Genomic DNA, 19,174 nt, shown 5'->3' with positions numbered 1-19,174 from the left:
TCCTCCTATCAAAGCTTCAAAGCTCTAACTTAACAGCCAATTAAAGCTTCTTTAGGGAAAAAAAAAGAGCTGTCAGCGCCGATTTCTTCTGACTGAGCCCCTTGAAGCACTTCGGAGTTCATTTAAATTGCACTGGGCTTAGAACCAAAGTGCTTTTTGCAGGTATCCCGTTCCCAGTAAGCTAATGAGACAATGGACAATTAAGATTAATTAAGGTTTTTAACTCGGTATCAACTTTCTGACCGCCCTTCGGCTCGGTGAAAGCCGTCTGGCGCTGGAGCAAACAAGAAGTCGCTGGGTGTGTCAGCGGGAGCTGGCAGGAGCACACGCAGTTCTCCCCAGCTCACTGAGACCCGGGGCTCAGCTACGGCTGAGGATCCCCCAGAGAACGCCTTCTCTCTGTGCTTCTCTCCTGAATTAGCCTTACTAACCTCACTATGGAAAGCTTGGGTGGATGGGAAATCCTGAACCAGAGCAGCAGTATGGAACAGGAAACAGAAATAAGTAAAACAGGACTGAACCATTCCGAGCCAGGCTCCGAATATATGCCGGGAAGTTGAAAAGCAAGCATGTTAAAGCTAAGCCTGCTCAATTATTATTGTGGACAGGATTCCTCTGAGAAACTCCTGGGGTTACATGAGGGCAAAAGGTACCTAGCACACAGAGCAGCTGAGCAGGAGGGAGGAGAAAGCTCTGCAGGGGCAGGAGCAACAGCACTCCAAGGGCACTAACAGGGAGAAATCTGAGTGAGTGAGTGATTGATCGGTACAAATATTCAAAAGCTGCTGCCGACCAAATCCAACTTAATTTGGGGAACCAAATGGCATAACACATAAATCTGGGAGTGACACAGCACAGCTGGTTCTGCTGAACACCTGGCCCTGACTGTCAGGGTGGATTTTAACCTCCCTTCATCCCCATCTTTTACTTCACATGACACATCTCTGCCACGGGACAGCCCCGCACACTCTTCACACCATTTGGTTTAACGAGACCAAGGACCTTTGCAGGAGTCTTCCCAGCACAGGACTGGCTGGGAGGGCCAAGTGAACCAGCACACTTGCCTGCACCTTTGAAACCAAAACTCTTACTGTTATACCTGGAGAATCAGTGCTTTACCCCCACTACTTTTTTTTCTTTCTTTCTTTTCTTTATTTTTTCCTTTCTCTCGCCCTTTTTTTTTTTTAATTAGCAAAAAAAAAAAAAAAATTTAAAAGCAACTGGTAAACACCATACAACTTTTCTTACTGAGGCCATGCAAACTTTTGGAAGCCTTTCTTATTACTAAGACTTTTTTGTTACTTCCCAGAGTACACAGGGAAGCCCCCAAAATGCTAGTAACCATGACCTCAATTAACCAGGTGTTGCTCTTGCTCAGTGCAATTGCAATTCCCAAGGAGAAGGACAGCCCTCAGGGTTGTTTGACCTGACAGGTGTGTTCTTGGCCTCCCTCACTGAGATTTGCAGCCTCAGGCCTACCTGAGAGGAATGCCTGACTGGCCCAAAGGCACATTTCTGTTGTTTCAGACAGCTGAAGGGTCCGGGGGGGGGGACCAGGGAGTCCCTGTGTGTTCAGAGGTTCTGAGGAGTCCTGGAGGGTTCCGGAAGGGCTGACGCACATCAGGGCTTTGAGGAGTCCAAGGTACCTCAAGGGATCCTGGAAGTCTGAGGGGTCTCAGAGGGTTGTGAGGGTCTGAGAGCTCAGAGGGGCCACAGGAGTCTGAGATGCCCTGGGGGGTCCTGGCAGGTCTGAGGGGTCAGAGGCACTCCAGGGCTCTGAGGAGTCCAAGGCATCTCAGGGGGTCCCGCGAATCTGAGGGCTCTGAGAGGTCGCAGGGGCCTGAATGGTTCCAGGGGGTTTGAGGGGTCCCAGAGACCTGAGGGTTTGAGGGGCCCCGGGGGTGTGAGGGCTCTGAGGCACCGCGGGGAACTTGGGACCCCAAGGCGCCTCGGAGGATCCCGGAGGTCTGAGGCGTCCTGTGGGGGTCCCGGGAGTCGAACAGCTCGGAGGGGTGCTGTGAGGCGCCCCGGGGCGCTCCGGCGGCTCCGAGGCCGCTGAGGTGTCCCGGAGCCCGGAGGACTCTGAGGCGGCTCTCGGGCGCCCCCTAGCGGTCACTGCCGGGGAAGGACGGGGCGGAGCCGCGCCTTGACGCCATCGGCGCGCGCCGCGCAGTGACATCATCACGGTCCTTCCCGGCGCCGTTCCCGATCCCGATTCCCATCCCATCCCGGCCCCGGCCCGTGAGGGCGGCTTGGGGCGGTCCGATGCGGCGGCGGGCAGGATGCACCAGAAGCTGCTGCGCAGCGCGCACTACATCGAGCTGGGCAGCTACCAGTACTGGCCGGTGCTGGTGCCCCGCGGCATCCGGCTCTACACGTACGAGCAGATCCCGGTGTTCCTGAAGGACAACCCCTACATCACCGATGGATACCGCGCGTACCTGCCCTCCCGCCTGTGCATCAAGAGGTGAGCGCGCCCCGCGGCCCCGGGCTCCCCCCGGCCCCGCCGCCGCTCACCCCCGCCCCGCCTTGTGCCTCCTCTCGCTCAGCCTCTTCATCCTTTCCAACGAGACCGTCAACATCTGGAGCCACCTGCTCGGCTTCCTGCTCTTCTTCACGCTCGGCATCTACGACCTGACCGCCGTGCTGCCGGCCGCCGGCGCCTCCCGCGAGGACTTCGTCATCTGCTCCGTCTGCCTCTTCTGCTTCCAGGTGGGCGCCGGCTGCCGGCGGCGCTGAGCCCTCCGCCGTGCGGGCACAGCGCGGGCCCGGCGGCGTCGCTCCGCGGGGTAAAAACCGAACGCAGCTGGCACAGGAGAGAGTCTGTGATAAACGAGTGCGTTTGTCCGGGCCGTGTGTCAGAGCTGCCGCAGCTTGAGGGGGCCTGACGCGGCTCCAGGTGCTGCTGGATAGGGCCGAGCACCCTGGGATCCAAGGGATCAGCCGCGGCCCAATGGTCGGGAAGGGCAGGAGGGCTGGTGGCCTCACTTGTTACTTGTCAGAGGAATGTGTTTGCACAGCAGACTTGAGGCCTGTCTCCGGTGGGCCCCTGCACCTTGTGAGAGCACAGAGAGCTCAAGGCACTGTTGGTGTTCTCTGCAGGGTACAGGATGCCTTTGTACAGCCACAAGTGGCTCTAGTGCCCCTCCCTGCCCCTGCAGAAGGTCACAGAGAACCAAACACTTCTCAGGGAAAAGATATTAAGGCAGTCTAGGAGCAAACATGCAGCCTGTGCCTAAGAGTTAAAGTTCTGTGTGTTCCCTCAGTCAAGGCACACAGTGAGTGCTGGGCAGTCAGGGCAGATCTGGGCTTTGGGCTCTCCCCTCTACTGGTGCGGATCCGTCTCCCTGGAGCACTGCCAGCTCTCTGGCCTCAGGAGCCCACTTTTGCTGCTTGTACAACTGGTTACCATGGTTTGCAGTGTCCTGCTCCTCCTCCCCCGTGCCAGAGAAGCTTTATGGTCGGCTGCCAGGGATCACAAGTGCCTGCACTGGGGTGCACTGCACAGCACAGCTGCAGGGCTGGGGCTCCTTTGTAAGGAACTAACCCTCCTCCTCTGGCACTCTGCGTAGGTGTGTATGCTTTGCTCAGTAGGATACCACCTGTTCTGCTGCCACCGCTCCGAGAAGACCAGCCGGCGCTGGATGGCGCTGGATTACGCGGGCATTTCCATCGGGATCCTGGGCTGCTACGTGTCAGGCGTGTTCTACGCCTTCTACTGCAGTAACGTGAGTGGGGAGCAATGTCCTTGCAGGGCTTGGTTCCTGTGTTCTCACTGCAGTTTCTGTGTGCAGGAAGGGGTTCTGTGCAGGTGTCCAAAGAGAACAGGAGCGATGAGGCAGGGATGGGAACTGGAACATGTCCCTCTGACCTGAGCTGAACTGTGCTGGCTGGAGACAGGCAAATGCAGGTTTTCCTTTCCAGCTGCTGATTGCACAAGCCTCAGGAAAATATTTAAATTTCTTTCAAGGTAGGGAAACTTTACAGGTCCTACCTGTATCCAGTGCCTGAGGCTGGTAATGGGATGTGTCCCATCACAGGTACTTTATTCAAACAGTATTGCCCACGAGATAGCTGCTGTGAGGCAGAAACAACCTTGTTTTCCCTCCTTCTAACAGAGGACGAGTAAATGAGTTCCCTCTCGAGGCCTGCCCTGGGCATGGCTGTCCAGGAGTTGAGCTGGACAGGTGAGGCACAGGTGTATTGAAAACATTTGGTGCAGGAAGTGCTTGGAGTGAAGGATGTGGTGCCAGGTGCCCCCCAGGAGCAGTCCCCTCCCCTCAGTGCCAGCTAACAAGCACAGGGCCCTGCACTCAGACCCACAGCAGAGACAGGGTGAAGCACTGCTGTGCTCAGTCACTGAAACCTCCTGCCCAGAGCTGACTTCTGCACACCACAAACTTGCCTTTGTTTCTTTGTGCCCTCAGTACTGGCGCCAGGTGTATTTGATCACTGTGCTGGCCATGATCCTGGCAGTGTTTTTTGCTCAGATCCACCCCAGTTACCTCACACAGCAGTGGCACAGGCTGCGCTCCATCATCTTCTGCTCCGTGTCTGGCTACGGAATCATTCCCACCATCCACTGGGTTTGGCTCAATGGAGGCGTTGGGGCATCCATTGTACAGGTAAACAAAAAAAAAAAAGAAAGGAAATAAGATTCCTTTTTGCTTTTCATTTGCCTTCTTGAGTTCTCTTACACTTGGGAAACAATGGAGAAGCAGGAGGAGTTACAATTCCTCTAAGGACAGAATTCCTTTGGTCAATACAATCCAAGTGGGAACACTGAGAACTGTGTTGAGAGGGAAGTTTCATTGTGCTGTGCTGCCCTAAAGCTGCACGGTGGGAAGGGGAGCAGGATCCAGCTGTGTCTGTGCCTGGGCATGGAGCAGCCTGTGTGGGCAGACCACACCCTCGCCAGGGCCCGGGGCAGGAGCTGAGGCGCCTGTAGAGCAGGAAGGAGCCTGTCAGGCTGCAGGAGTGCTCAGGGCTGGCCGCCTCCACAGCTCCAAAGGGCAACCAGGAGACACTGGGATGATTACTTGTCTCCTGCTCTGTTCCCTACGATGGCAGCAGAAATCAGCATTTACCTGCTCAGCCCTCTGTCTCCTACACAATCCTCCTCTAACAGCTCTTTCACGTTACTATTTTCCTGTTTGTTTCACTCCTTGGAATTACATTGTGGCAGCAGCAGCCCAGTACAGCCAAAGGCAGTCTGGTGTGCCCCACTGTGAACCACCCTGAAATCAGTGCAGTTTAGCCAGTAACACCTGATGGTGCTGAAAGAAACATTTCCTTTTCAGAGTGAGCACAAAACTGCACACACCTGGGCTGGCCTGTATGGATGGCTGTCCATGGGGTGAGGGTTCAGCCAGGTCCAGAGCTGCTGTGGAATGCGGCAGAGCACCACTTGGAAATAGACGTGACCTTTATACAGGACATTTCACACTGGCCCTCTAAAAATCATCAGTAGCAGTTGTGCCCCCACACTTCCCCATCTGGCTTCTCTTGGTATAGCAGGATGGTGTCTAGGGTACATTTTGTTTCCATACTTGAGGGAAAGGGCCCACTTTTGGTAACAAAACATTCTGCTAACAAGATGCACCTGCTGGCTGAGTTGCTGGTTACTGACCCCCCACTGTGAGCAGTCCTGTGTGCAGCTGCTGTGGTCCCAGCCTAAGCGGGATGTGCAGTGCAATGTCCTCACCCTGGCTGCTCTGTGCAGGCTCAGGGGAGTGGCAGGTGACCTTGCACAGACACATGCTGTGCCTGCTGAACAGAGAATCTTGCATGTAGAAGCAAGAAGCTGGAATACAAGAGGTTTCCTTCCACTCAGGCTTTCCCAGAGTTTGGCATGTGCGTCCCCACTGGATCTGTGCATAGCTAACACAGGCAGGGAAGGAAGATTCGGTGCTGTCGTGCCTTTTGCTTTTTTATCTTTAGGGACATTTTTTTCTGTTTTTGCCTTCTAACAGAATAGGAGAGCTTGCTTTTCTTTTGCAGGAGTTTGCTCCGCGGGTATTTGTCATGTACTTCATCGCTGCTGTAGCTTTTCTCTTCTATATTTCCAAAGTTCCAGAAAGATACTTCCCAGGTAGGAAATTCTCTTCTGGCTGTTTTCTTCAGTTAAGCTTCCTGCAGTGTCACAGTCCTTGCTGTGGGTCCTGAACTTCCTGGGAGAGAACAGGCTGACCATGTTCCCCATGCTGTGTTCCCATACAGAGTAAAAGAGTGGGAAGAGGCAGACAACTTCCATCAAGTTCGTTAAAGAACTTTCCCTGTCACCCCTCAAGGGCAGGGTGTGGCTGAGCTCTGCAAGAGACTGATTGCACTGCACAGTGTGGAATCATGGTGGAAATTAACAGCTGAACTCCATGTCCCTGTTCTCCCCCACAGGCCAGCTGAACTACCTCGGCTCGAGCCACCAAGTGTGGCACATCCTGGCAGTGGTGATGCTGTACTGGTGGCACCAGTCCACAGTGTACATCATGCAGTACCGACACAGCAAGCCCTGCCCCGAGTACAACGCGGACCTGTGAGCCAAGGTATGGCTGCTGCCATCCTCAGGGGAACAGGATACCCCAACCACAGGCTTTGGGAATGCTGGCCTGAATCTCAGGTCACTGTCCCAGACTGGGTCCTGATTGGTGCCTATAAAAAGCAGGGATGTGATGCCAGGCACTCTGCTCACCTGTGCTGCTGCATTGGATGAGGCTCTGGGGAGCTGCTGGGCCCTTGAGCAGTTTTAGAGCAGGCTGGACTTAGTCCTGCCAGATCCCTTCCAGCTCTGCGTCACAATCTGAATAGTCTCAAACCATCATCAGTATGTGTCCTTAAGTAGCATTTTCCTCAGGCTTTTGTCAGGTTTTCAGTCTGCTTAGCATTGATCTGGATGTTGTGGAAATCAAATGAGTTGCCAATTACATGTGCACAGTGATTTACCTCGTTTCCCTGCTCTATTTCAGAGGCAGCACGAGAGGATTGGTGACTGGGGGCCTCACGTGAAGAGCTGTGCTATCAAGGACTGAGGCAGTTCCTCTGCTGACTCCTGGGCTCTTACCCCCTTGCTGAGACAGTGTGTTACTGCAAGCTTTGATAAACACAGCACTGCCTGGGTTGGAGGAGCATTTCCTTCTCAGCCAGTTCCTGCCCTGCAGTCAAGCACCAAGCAGCTCCTCCTGGAGCAGGACAGCAGGAGGCTGAGCTCACTCGGCACGCAGATCCCAGCAGGATGTTTTGTTGCTTGGCAGACATGAATGGCTCAGCCAAGGGTACTCAGGCCTGGACACCAGGCTTTCAGCTGGTGTGCACAGTTAGGAGAGCACTCCTGGCAGCATGCCTGTAAAATTGTTGGAACTGTGGGAGCTGGTCCTGGATCCAAACCACAGGCCTGTGGGTGGTGCATCCTTCAGCCTTTATGGGGAAGATGTGTTATGCTCCAGCACTGGCACAGGAACGCATGAACTGGAATTCAGTGGATTTCTGTCCTGCTCTGGATGACCCCTTTCCCATTCCCTGGGAGATAACATGATGGCCTGCACACCTAGATCTTCATTGCAGATCTTAAAAATAGCCCGCCCCAAGGAGGGTCATGGTTGTGCCATTGCTTGAAGAAATTTCTCTAGATCCCTTCAGTAATCTGGAATCAGTATTCCAGGAGTAGCACTAAGGCTGCGTGTCCATGTTTGTTGTTTTGCAATCAGGGAACCTGCTGGGCTGCAGATTCCTGACTTTTGGCCTTTCCCTATGTGCAGGATGATACTGCACTCACACACACTGCTGTCTCCAAAATGACTTGCTTTCACAATCCTGCCACCGTGCCAAGGCTGCTTGGAGTTTCAGGACGTGTTGCAGAACCTTCCCTTATAAAATGAACACCAGGGAGCCATGGAATACAGTGGTTAGCACACAGCTACTGCCCAGCACCATTAAGCTCCAGGGGTGCCAGTCTTCCAAACAGCATTAAAATCCTTTGGACTTCTGGGTTAGAGGCAAGCATGCTGTTGGCTACATCCTTGTGGAGAGGGCTTCCCTCAATGCACTGGGAGAGGCTGGCTCTGTGCAGTGACTAGCCCAGGGCAGGCAGGCTCTGTTGGTTGCCCAAAGCTGCCTCCCTCTGAGCTAAGGCAGAGGAGCAGGACTTGGTTTCTGGTCAGGGCGTGCCAAGGAGACATGGAGTGGAGGTGGAAAGTTACAGACAGGCACCTGCACTCCTCGGGCACAGAGAAGGCAGGATGGGAACTCCTCCTGATGTGCTGGACAGGGATGCTGTCTGTTTAGGTCAGAGGGTGGTTGTGGTGCTTTTCTGTTGGTCTTCTTTAACTTCAGAAAGAAGTATTGGCAAAACTGACTCTGCATTAATGATTCGGCTCCCAGAGTTTTCAGCCTGATTTTTTTTTTTTATAATTTTTTAACTTGACAGCCAAGCAAGTTTCAAGTGCACTAATTACTACTACTGAAGCCTGACAAGGAACTTGCAAGTGTAAAAGTCTGTTTCCAGTGTTATGTGTACAGTAATATCTCAATAATGTGTCTGTAATATTACTGACTTGATCATTTGCTAATGTATTTTTATAATGGAAACTCAACTTCTCCAGCAGTTTTCACCAGATAAGAAAACTGATTGCCAAGCTGTGCATTTTTACCTGACAATTTATCAAGCTGCATGATTATCTTTGATGTACATACTGAACTTATAAATAAATTCCAGTTCATTGGCTTTTTCTTTGGACTAACGTCATTCCTGCACCTCATGCAGCAAAACAGCTGATGTCAATGGCTCAGCCATGGAACTTGTGCCACAAACAGGGATTTTTGGGGGAGACTCTCTAGCTGAATTCGCTGATGAACTCAGCTTTTCAGCCTACTACCAGTACTCTTTATTAACAGAGTCCTGCTGCTGCTGTATCTGTTCTTGACCATTTCCATTCTTACTTCATCTCACGCAAGAGTAAAATCAATACAAGGAGCATCCAAACACCCTGCTCCAGTAAACAACTGCAGGAAGGGGCTCACACCACATTACAGCTCTGTCCACAAGTGCAGATCTCAGTCCAGTGCCATTGGGACCCACGCAAGACCTTTCTGCAGGAAGGCTTTAAGGAGTAACACTGAACTGAAGGATTTTCAACCAGCTGGACACAGCAGGATGATTGGGCAGCAAATACAACTACTTAAAACAGTTTTATGAGAGTCACAGATACTTACATGGCAGCTAAAAAATCATTCAGCAGCAGCAACAGTGCTTATAATGAGTAAATGAAAGCCTACACACAAACACTTCACCATGCAGTGTTGAAGAGATCTGAAAAGGCACTGTTACCAGGTTCCTTTATTTAACAACTCCAAGGGTTTTATGATATACATCAGCTTCACAAAAAAAGTTAAAAGTTCTGGCTTTAGTAGTACACAAAAAAGCTTTAGAAACTCCAAGTCTAACAAGAAATGGAAGTGTAGTTCAGGCAAGTGCACTTAAAAGCTGAATGCCAGCAATTTTAAAATAGTTTTTATGCTCTTTAATAGTAGGTGATGCCTCAGTCACAACTTTACCATACACACCATCTTCTTGATTTCCTTTCAAAATAAGCTCTATGGAACAGTAGCACAGCAGCCGCCCTTGGTGCTTAACTGATATTCACTCAAGTCACAAACATAATTGTGGCTGCTGGGTTACCAACACTACAGCAACTCCAAGGGGTACATGATGTGTGCGAGCATGTGTATATTTTATATATACTCCTTGGATATATAAAAATACACCATATAGTATAAAAAACTCCAGATAAACTCTTTGTCTCACAGTAGCAAATATATCAACTTATTTTCACAGTACTTGGTTTTACTAACTGGGACACCCAGAATGATTATAAGCTTTTCCCTCCAACACTGGTGCTCACAGAGCCCCCCACCACAGCATTAATTACACACCTAAGGGCCCTTCGAGTCCACAGGCAAACACAACTACCTGGTTTTTCCTTGCATCACCACAACCACTTAAAAGAGGTTGTGCTTCTTAGCACTTCGGGGCAGACGCTCTCTCCAGCAGCTGATCCTACAAGGCCTGCGCTTCAGTCCCTAAGCATGCAGAGGGAGAAGCTGTAAAAACCCATTGGGATTTCTGTCTGGGAAGGGAACTGTCAACCCCTTACCTTGCCCTTTTGCTACCACAGGCAGCATGTACATGACTACTGCAAAAAGGCCTTTCCTGATTTCTACTAAGGTCACATTGCACTCCACACACACTGAAAAAAGGCAAAGGATACCCCATTCCCTGACAGTCACACATTTCACCTCCTTTAAATAATGGATAGTGGCTGAAAACAACCCCGAGCTTGGGTTCAGTTGTGTATAAACTACATACACCAGGAAAAGTCAGCTTAGCAGGGTGCACCAATCTCACATCGACCATGAGAAAGAATAAAATAACTAACTCTAAAGCAAAAAAAAAGTGTAATTTAATCAAAAACCTGATTGGTGTCTCAAGCAGGTTTGTTAAGGCCATTAGTAGGCAAATATCATGGACCATAACTTGTGCCAGCTCTAGAGTCAGTGGGGTCTGCAGTTTGCTGCCTGTGCCTTGTCTCTCCCTCCAGCTTGGCTGTGCTGCAGTGTAAGTGCACAGAGACCTCTGCCCAAGACCCCTGCAGCCCTCCTCAGCCTGCAGCCCCAGGGTAAACCAACAGCACTGAACACATTTACTACCTGTAATTTACCTGATGGCTTCTGCCCACACAGGGTCTGCTGGTGCCCAGCCTCCTCCCTGCATGTACAGCCCCCACCTCTCCTCCTGGGCCCTGGAGCCAAGCTCCAGGGCCTTGTGCATTGTTAACCCTTCCCACTGGGAAGACAGCAACAGCCTGGCTTTGGTGAGGACTAGCCACCTCACTGCCACATTTGTCATCTTGCTGTGTTCCAAGGGCTCTTCAGGCAGGTAACAGCTCTGAAAGACATTGAGAAGGGCAGCTCATAAGCATGCACAGAGATTAAAAAAAGGGAAAAAGACTGTTAACCTGAGTGTCAGAAATGCTACAAAAATTGGCATGTGCTTCTTGCAGCCTTTGGCACCAAACAGGTGAGAAGAGCAGTAATAAAGCTTGGAAAGTCCTGTGTTGAAACATTTCTACTCAATCTCCCAAGGGCTTATCTCCTAAGCCTGGAAAAGGCACACTGAAGTAGGCACAGCTGGAATACCCCACTTAGACCCTGTGAGAAGTGAAACTGAGGAAGGTGAAGGTAGCTATCTGTACACCATCACTATGAGCTACATTCAGATTCCAGAGCTAAGGGAAGCAATCTCACATATATCCTAGGGGGCATTTTATCCAACTGATCCCAAAGAAGTCTCATGATTTGTTTTCAATGTGTTTTCAGTGAATATTGAAAGGGACCAAGTGCCCCCATCATCTCCTGAATATCCAGCAGGAGGCATTGGGGGGAAAAAAGCTCACAGCCCTGAATATTTCACTTCACCTGTGACAGGGGGGCACGTGAGGACACCCAGCCACAAACAGGGATGTCCCCCCTGTGCAAACACCCAGCTACAAACTCCTCAGCCTCCAGTGGAGCAGGACAGAAAGGTGGGACAGGCCGAGGAGCCACCTCCTTCTGTGTCCCCATGAGGATGGCCATGGAACCCAGGCTGGGCTGTCCCAAGGGACTGTCTCTGCACACACCAGCACCTCCTGCACCACAGGAAGCACACACTGTGCTCGGCAGTGGCCACACCTCCTGCCATCATCCAAGGTGCCTCCTGGCGCTCCTGGGCAGCAGGACAGGGCTCCCTCCCAAAAGGCTCCGAGGGGTGAAACGCAGCTTGGTGGTCTGGCAGCCAGCAGCTCCAGCTGGAACACAGCCAGGGCGGGAAGCATCTACAAAGCTCAGTGCATTTAGCGATCCTTAAAAGAGCATCAGGTTACAGTCATATCATAAAACTATTGTGGTAAAAAACCAACAGAGAGGACACATTTTCTTTTCAGTCAAAATCCAAGAGGAAAACAGACAAATCCCAAGGTGTAATCAAACCAATCCAATGGTTGTACCTCACAGTCAACTCCACAAGTCATCTGAAGCACTCCACGTGCCCAAGGACAGCCCCTCTCTTCCAGTGTGCTGAGGAGTCTCCCAAAGTGCTGCAATCCCAGCCATGTCCCTGCTGGCTCCCTCCCCCACACATTCTCACACATCAGTCAATCACCTGCTTCTTTAGTTTTGACTCTACAATTCCAGTTTGCTACTTTACATTAACGGCACTTACTATTAAAAAAAAAAAATCAAAATTGACCATTTAGGCACATAAAAAAAACATCTGCCTTTCATCTCTGCAGCTGCATAGATGTCTGCAAGATCCCAAGCCATAGCTTTGCTCTGGAATTCTGGGCCACAACCCCTTGAGGATGTGGCTGCTTTATTTTTATGATTAATAAAGGTAGTTTTCACCTAGGAAGCAAAGACTTGGCCATTTCCAGCACATAATCTGGATATCAGTATGTCTTGGTTCTTAGGTCTGCAGAGACACAAAGAAGCACCGCAGTTCATCAGCCTCCTGTACATGTAGGAAGCATTTTGCATGTGCTCCCTGCCTCTTCCACTCCAATGGGGCATATGGCACAGGGATGGAAAGGCAAGACCAAAGTGCACAAACAACAGTATGTCCCAGGGCCCCAAGTCAGTGACAGGGATTCATATCCAATTACTCATTACATTCTGGGAGCCATCTGCCATAAGGAAACAACACTTCTGATTTTTTTTCTCTTTCTCAAAAAGATTCAATTCAGAATTAGCCATTATTTGCAATTCACCATGCAAGCAGGCCACTGCCTCCTCACCCTGAACAAGCTCTACAACCCAGGCCCCTAGCATTTCAACCACATAAATGACTCCACTAAACCTTTACTAAGGGACTTGGACAGATATAGTGGGGGGAACCCATTGCAAGCCTCTACTGTTTAGAAGGGAACGGAGCTGCTCCAAAGGGATCCAACTCCAGTGCCTGCTGTGGCTGACTCTGTGTGCTCTGCACCACCAGCTCTGTGAAGGGCACGGCACCAAAGTCATCTGTTTTCAGCCCATCCCCGCCGTGAACGGCCCCGTGCAAGGAGCTCTGCCTGGGCCTGCCAGCCACCACCACCGCGCCGTGGTCCCCGCGGCTGTCCCCAAAGCCCTGGTGCTGGGCATGGCGCATCAGCTCCGGCGGGTGGAAGGGTTTGGCCCCAAAGGGATCCAGCAGCGCCTCGTCAGGCTGCAGCGGGTTGGCTCGATCCTTGCTGTCGGTCAGGGCCACGCTGATGTTCTCCTTGGAGTCCGAGATGGTCAGGAACTCGTTGCTGCTCTGCGAGTCCCTGCGGCCGGCCTTCCTGTGCCGGCGGGCGCGCTCCGGGGTGCGGTAGCTGGGCTTCAGCCCCTTCTTGGTGCTGGTGGGAGTGCCGTGGTGGCGCTTGCCGTTGTTCTTGGGCACCTCCTGCTTCATGCGCCTCTGGCGGGAGGACAGCTTCTGCAGGTTGCGCTGCTGCTTCACCTTCTGCTGCTGCTGGCTGCCTGTGATCTCCTCAAACGGAACCAGCCCAAACAGGTCCTGTCTGCTCCCAGCAGACTTGGGGACGAGGGATGGCTGAAATGGGGTACAACCAAAGATATCCACACTCCGCGGAGAGCTGGGGGAGAGCAGAGGCTCCATCCCTGACCCCTGCCCATCTCGCTGTGGCACCTTTTTGCTGAAGGGAGCTTTTATGAAAACATCAAAGTCATCCTGCTCTTGGCTTAGGCTGGGAAAAGCCACCTGAGAAGAAACATCTTTGTCCACTTTCTCTCTTGCCTGAGGCTGCAGGGTGAAAAAGGGCACAGCTCCAAACACATCAAATTCTTGGCCAGAGTTGATCAGAGTGCTCGGTACCTCAGGCGGGGACATTGGCACCAAAGTGGGCTCTGTGATTTCACTGCTGCCCACCCCATCTCTGAACCAAGTGCCCAGGAGCCCTTCCACACATTTTTGCTTGGTTCGGTCACAATCCGAATCAGAGCTCTGCTTTTCTTCCTCCTCTTCTTCCACCTCTTCCTCAGAATCCATGAGCAGAGGCCGGTGGCCTAAATTCTCTGGTTCTGTATCATTGTCATCATTGAAGTCCCCATTCTCTCCATGCAAGACCTCTTCATCCTCCTGTTCTTCTTCTTCCTCACTGCTCTTGGGAGAAGGAGGATCTGATTCAAAATCACTCTCTGACTCCTCACCACCTTTTTGTCCCTCTGCACTTTTCCTCCCTGCCCGAGGATCTCTAAATGCATGGCTCAGTTTTCCAGCCTTTGTTGGGGTCCCTAAGTTATTTCCTTGATTGCTGGCTGAGTTATCCACTTGTTTTCCAGGGGAACCTGCGGGTCCAAAGAAAAAAGCAAATGAAAACTTAAAACACAGAAAGGCAAAACTTTCTCCACACACTCCACAACCACACACTCCAGGAGCTGATGCAAACATATATCCTGTACTTAGGGAGCGAAACAAGCTAAAAATCACATCTGACATTTCAAACACCGCACATAAAAATCAACAGACAGAGCTGCCAGCTTTACTTCTAAAGCACAAGGTGCCTGGACATACAGTACCAGTATTTGGGGGGCACACAGAAGGGGCCAATGGATAAAACAGATCTCTAGAGACAGCTTTTCAAATCCAGTCATTACACAGCCTCTCTCCTCTGGGGAAATGGGAGGCAGCAGAATTTCCACACTAATTTTCTGTATTTTTTTTTTACGCAGACAAGCTATCTTTTTATGTGTTTCTGCTTTGATAGTCTGCTCTGACACACAATGCTCTAGTCATGAGAACAGTCCCTTCTAATTTCTGTAGAAACTGAGGCACAAAAGCTCTTGCTTTTCCTCAAGTTTGAGACCAACACTTTCTGCTTGGTGTCTAAATGCAACCTGTCAGCTCAGCTTCTCTACGGCAAGGAAATTTATCTACTTGTTTCCCTCTGTCATCTTCCCCCCTACTATTCACTGACAACTACAACTGAAGGAACAATTCACTGATGAGTCTTTTGTGGAGTGGTTGCCTTGGGAACACTGGAAACAGTTCAAATTTTGCAGTGGTACAAAAAAAGAGATGGCAAGAGCAGGCAGAGCAGGGGAGGCTGTACAGTGGCAGTGGCACTGCTCTCATCACTAGGCACACCCAGTTTCTCCCTGTGTAAAAGCCCCATGATGTGGGGAGACATTTACAGGAGTGTAACTGACTGCGATTTCTAGTGGAAAGGAAAGAGCAGGAGGAAAATCAAACCACTCAGGTCTCTTCTAGGTGAAGCACACTTGCCCTTGGAATACCCTCTTGGCCACAGACAGGGTGCATAATGTCAGATGTAATGCCAGCAACAGCAGTGAGAATTCACCTCCTGGCAGGCCCAGAGCCACTGCCCAGAGAGGCTGCCAGGCACCCTGGCACTGGGGACAAGCCTCTCATGTGTCCAGGACCTGACAGCAGCTGGGGACAGGGCTGCTCCTGTGGAAGCAGCTATTAGAGAGCTCTACCCACAACACTGCACCCCTGACCTCACCCAAGCAAAACTGATGTCTTCCACTTAGGGCTTTGTAACACAAACTGACATTTAACCCACTCCATGTGTTCAAAGGATGGAAAAAGCCAGGGATGGCTACAGGCATCCGCTACTTCTAAAAATCATCTTCAGCCAGAATCCACCTCACAATTCTTGTTCTTGCAATATACCAAATATTTTCTCAGCTAACTCCTTCTTTCATGGGGAAACTAGTGTGCAACTTCTAGGTCAAGTCAGAATCTTTACTTTCTATGCTCCAGTTTTACAAGAACCACTTCTTCCATTTTAAAAGGAAATTAACAGCAATTTCCTCATCCATCAGCTTCCTCACTCCTTTGCAGCTACACATAAAATAATCAAAATTCAGCAGCAATACAATGTATGTAAGGATTTAAAAACAAGATGACCAGAATGACTAAAACCATCAGGTGATTAGGGCTTTGAGCTGTTTCTTCTTGCCTTCTAGTGTCAGATTGCTTCTTATCTACTGTAATTTTAAATGCTACATATTTGCTTTACCCACTAAATTAGAATTTGGATTATTCTGCTGCTTACTTTAGATTTCCCAAAGGTACAGCCTTCACATGGCACTAAATAACCCCCCCCCAGCCCCCAAATCCTGCTGTTTTCAATATTTACTGGAACACTAATGTTAGCATAAATGCAAATAGATTTAAAAGAAAAAGGGACTACTTCTAGGTAAGATGTTAATACTACTTCCAGAACAAAAAGCCCAGACCTTTTCTCTGTGTCCATATCCACAAGAGTTTACAGTCCCACAGAATGGTTAGACCTTTGCATTTCATCTCAATATGCAGTAAACAACTAATACAGCATTTGTTTTTCAAAGAAGAACTGAATCACAGTGTTACCTAACACACCTGACTTCTCAGCAGGTTGAAGTATAATTGGTGAAGTGCCACCACAGTCAGTCCCTAGAAAACACTGAAACAGGCACTGACGAGACAGAGCACAACCTCTCCCCCAAGCAGCTGAGCTGCATCAGGCACACAGGGTGCAGCTCCCAGCTCCAGAGCTCTCCAGACAGACAGCACAGCAAAGAGGACATTTCCTGCAGCACACACCACGCACAGGCACCCCAGCTGCTCCAGCATCCCAACACACCCACCTGCTACTCACAACTGCGATTCTTGCTGGCAACACACAGCAAATCATCTTGGGAATTGGGCATCACGACAACCCAGCCTTTCACCCTAAGGTTTCCTCTCTTCAGTCTAACAAGCACAACCTCCAGAGGAACTCTGATGAAGCCAAGAACAACTGACCAAGCCATCCCTCTTGCTGGAGACATGCATCCACAGCAACACAGTGGCCAGGTGCTTTCCCCCTGTACTTGCAGCTCTGAACCTCTCTTCAAGGAAATGCTGAGCACCTTCCTGGCTGACAGAGGCAGACACAGGGTAAGAGCTTGAAAGGCAATGAGAACACTGGAAGTTTGATGTACATGTTGATTTTTACTTTGCCCACAGCAGTGTGTCTTGGCCCTGGTCAGCTCTGTGGGCTCTTGCTCCACTCAGGGCAATGCCATGGCACACACCAGACTTCGTGCAGACAGGAATGAGGCAGTCGGCAGGAAAGGGGAAGCCTTAGGTGCAGGCTGGTAAATATCTGTCCCTGCACATGAGAAAGCATGGTCCAAAATATCTTAATTTTGAGGCCACTCCAAGAAGACTTTTTCCTGTTCTAACAGCACCACAGCACAGTCAATAACTGTATCGCAGCTCAGTGGTTTCTGAAGAAGGCTTCCAAATTTCTACCTCTTCAACTGAGATTGCTCCTTATCCAGTCTCCTTGTGGGAGTTAACAATGTGACTTGGTTATTGCAGCACAAATCCAGTGTCTAGGTATTAGGTACAGACTGGAAATTATCCAACAGTGAGTACAAACTCAAATCCTCACTAGGAGCTCACTATTATCAGAGTTGCAGAGCCAGCAGGTATGACCCGACATGGACCATGTCACCTGGAAGGCAAGTGGCACGCAGATGATGCTGTGAACAGCAACTGCTCCTGATATGTGATTTGAAGAGAACTCCTGTACTCCAAAGAGGATTTCCAGAACAGTGATATCACTGCTCCCACACTGCAGTGTGTCAGGAGAGAACAAGTATCTTCCTTTATCCTTCTGTGTGTGCTGAGGATAGAAACAAACAGAGCCACCTGCTCCAAGCAGAAACTACTCTAAGATGCTCATATTGCACACTTTTAGCCCTACCTGGCCAACTCTGAGGGAACAAACCATCTCTGCACCCACCTTTGCAGCTGCAGTGGCTTCACGTTAGTCCCAGGAACAGGGATCAAACCGCATCAGACAAGAACCAAAACCAATCCAAACAAAAATACCCTCACTAGAACTACCATATTTTAAACTAAGATAGAATAGTTTGGCTTTCTACACTACAGTTGCCCCTGTTTCACTGCTAATGAAATCAGCAAATGAAAGAGAGCAACACACAAGCAATCCGCCAAAAGGGAAAAGCCCCTGCTTAATGACAGTTGGATGCTCTGGCCAAACAGATTTCCAGCCTCAAGTGTTGTGTCACATTGATTTCATGCAATCTTGTCAGGCTACACCACTGCAGAGACATTCAGATACATATTTATACAGCACTGCTGCACACTGGGAGCAACATCTGTTTGCAATGTGCTGCTCAGATTACCACACTTCTAATCAGGTTTGCAGCTTGTAGGGAACAATTGTTCTTGCCTCAAATGCGAGCCAGGTGGAACATCTTTAATCATATAAGAAGATCCCAATCTTCAAGGAAATTTTCTGTTCCGATGTTCTTTTTTGAGACACACGATTATAAGAGGATGAATTCCCTCTAACAACTGCAGTAATTACATGCCTTCTGCTGGTTTTTCTTTTTAGGGTATCGTGGGGGTAGCCCAAGAGTGGGGCATAAGAGCTTTAAGCTCCCTTGGAATTGGGAACATACTGCCACCATCATTTCATAACAATTTGCCACATGTCAGCCCAAGGATTAGCAGCAGGCTGCAACTAAATCTGCACCAGTTCTCTGACAACAGCCAGGGCAGCAGCTGCTCAATACTGTAATGGATTTATATGTCTTACCACCTCTATTTTCAAGAACAACAAAACTGGAAGAAAACCATGCTTGTGTCTGGCACTATTGCTGACATTCTTTTAAATAATTACTCCAGAGATTAAACAGCAATATAAAAAAAATAGTGCAACATGCCCATGACTGCTGCAAGATTTGAAAAAACTTGAAAAAAAACCCCAGTAAAGAATTTTGGAGAGAAAAGGCAGACCCTTGGCAGAACTTAGACATACCATTTATACTTTTGATGGGTGAACAATTTCAGGTTACTTTGGAAGGGGTATCTAGAATAGCTGAGGTTTTAGATGATCTTGATACAGGGAAATAGCCTGAACCTACAATCAGCAAGTACTATGAATAACTGAAACCACAGCCAAGAAGGTACAGAATAACATCAGTGAAGCTTTCAATGAATACAGATATTGACAAGAACTTACTCTGCCAAGTTACCTAAACCTGAAACACTTTACAACACCCAGATCACTGCACACAGGGCTGGGCACCTTTAAACCATCAACATCAGTTGCCAAAGAAACACGAGCTATTGCCAGTT

The 19,174-nt window shown here is 49.8% G+C and overlaps 2 protein-coding genes across 6 annotated transcripts in view; one reads left to right on the top strand and one right to left on the bottom strand.

The window, feature by feature from the left end:
• Window positions 1-2,166: 2,166 nt before the first annotated feature.
• On the top strand, window positions 2,167-8,719 carry PAQR3 (progestin and adipoQ receptor family member 3). Its single transcript, XM_064711522.1, has 7 exons — window positions 2,167-2,467; window positions 2,550-2,712; window positions 3,573-3,728; window positions 4,428-4,625; window positions 6,001-6,091; window positions 6,394-6,542; window positions 6,963-8,719. Exons 1-6 carry the CDS (start codon window positions 2,283-2,285, stop codon window positions 6,534-6,536), a joined length of 936 nt encoding a protein of 311 aa, XP_064567592.1. The 5' UTR covers window positions 2,167-2,282; the 3' UTR covers window positions 6,537-6,542; window positions 6,963-8,719.
• A 547-nt stretch (window positions 8,720-9,266) lies between these two features.
• The window catches only part of BMP2K (BMP2 inducible kinase), a 50,097-nt gene continuing 40,189 nt past the window's right edge, over window positions 9,267-19,174 (bottom strand). For 4 of the 5 annotated variants that reach the window (XM_064711520.1, XM_064711517.1, XM_064711518.1 and 1 more), the window contains one exon: window positions 9,268-14,358. In XM_064711520.1, the coding sequence (XP_064567590.1) occupies window positions 12,935-14,358 (1,424 nt within the window). In that variant the 3' untranslated portion in view covers window positions 9,268-12,934. Of the gene's footprint in view, window positions 14,359-19,174 lie in introns of all 5 variants that reach the window. The other variant, XM_064711519.1, reaches the window with a different exon arrangement.

The sequence above is a fragment of the Zonotrichia leucophrys genome, chromosome 4 (assembly GCF_028769735.1).
Source record: "Zonotrichia leucophrys gambelii isolate GWCS_2022_RI chromosome 4, RI_Zleu_2.0, whole genome shotgun sequence".
NCBI lineage: Eukaryota > Metazoa > Chordata > Aves > Passeriformes > Passerellidae > Zonotrichia > Zonotrichia leucophrys.
The sequence above is the reverse complement of the archived record's forward strand: the minus strand, read 5'-3'. Positions and strand labels throughout refer to the sequence as shown.

Excerpts from the sequence above, each read along its gene's own strand:
- PAQR3 (XM_064711522.1), top strand. The coding sequence starts at position 2,283 with ATGCACCAGAAGCTGCTGCGCAGCGCGCACTACATCGAGCTGGGCAGC. Across the intron at positions 4,626-6,000 it reads TTGGGGCATCCATTGTACAG|GAGTTTGCTCCGCGGGTATT; the intron begins GTAAACAAAAAA and ends TTTCTTTTGCAG. Across the intron at positions 6,092-6,393 it reads TCCAGAAAGATACTTCCCAG|GCCAGCTGAACTACCTCGGC; the intron begins GTAGGAAATTCT and ends TCTCCCCCACAG.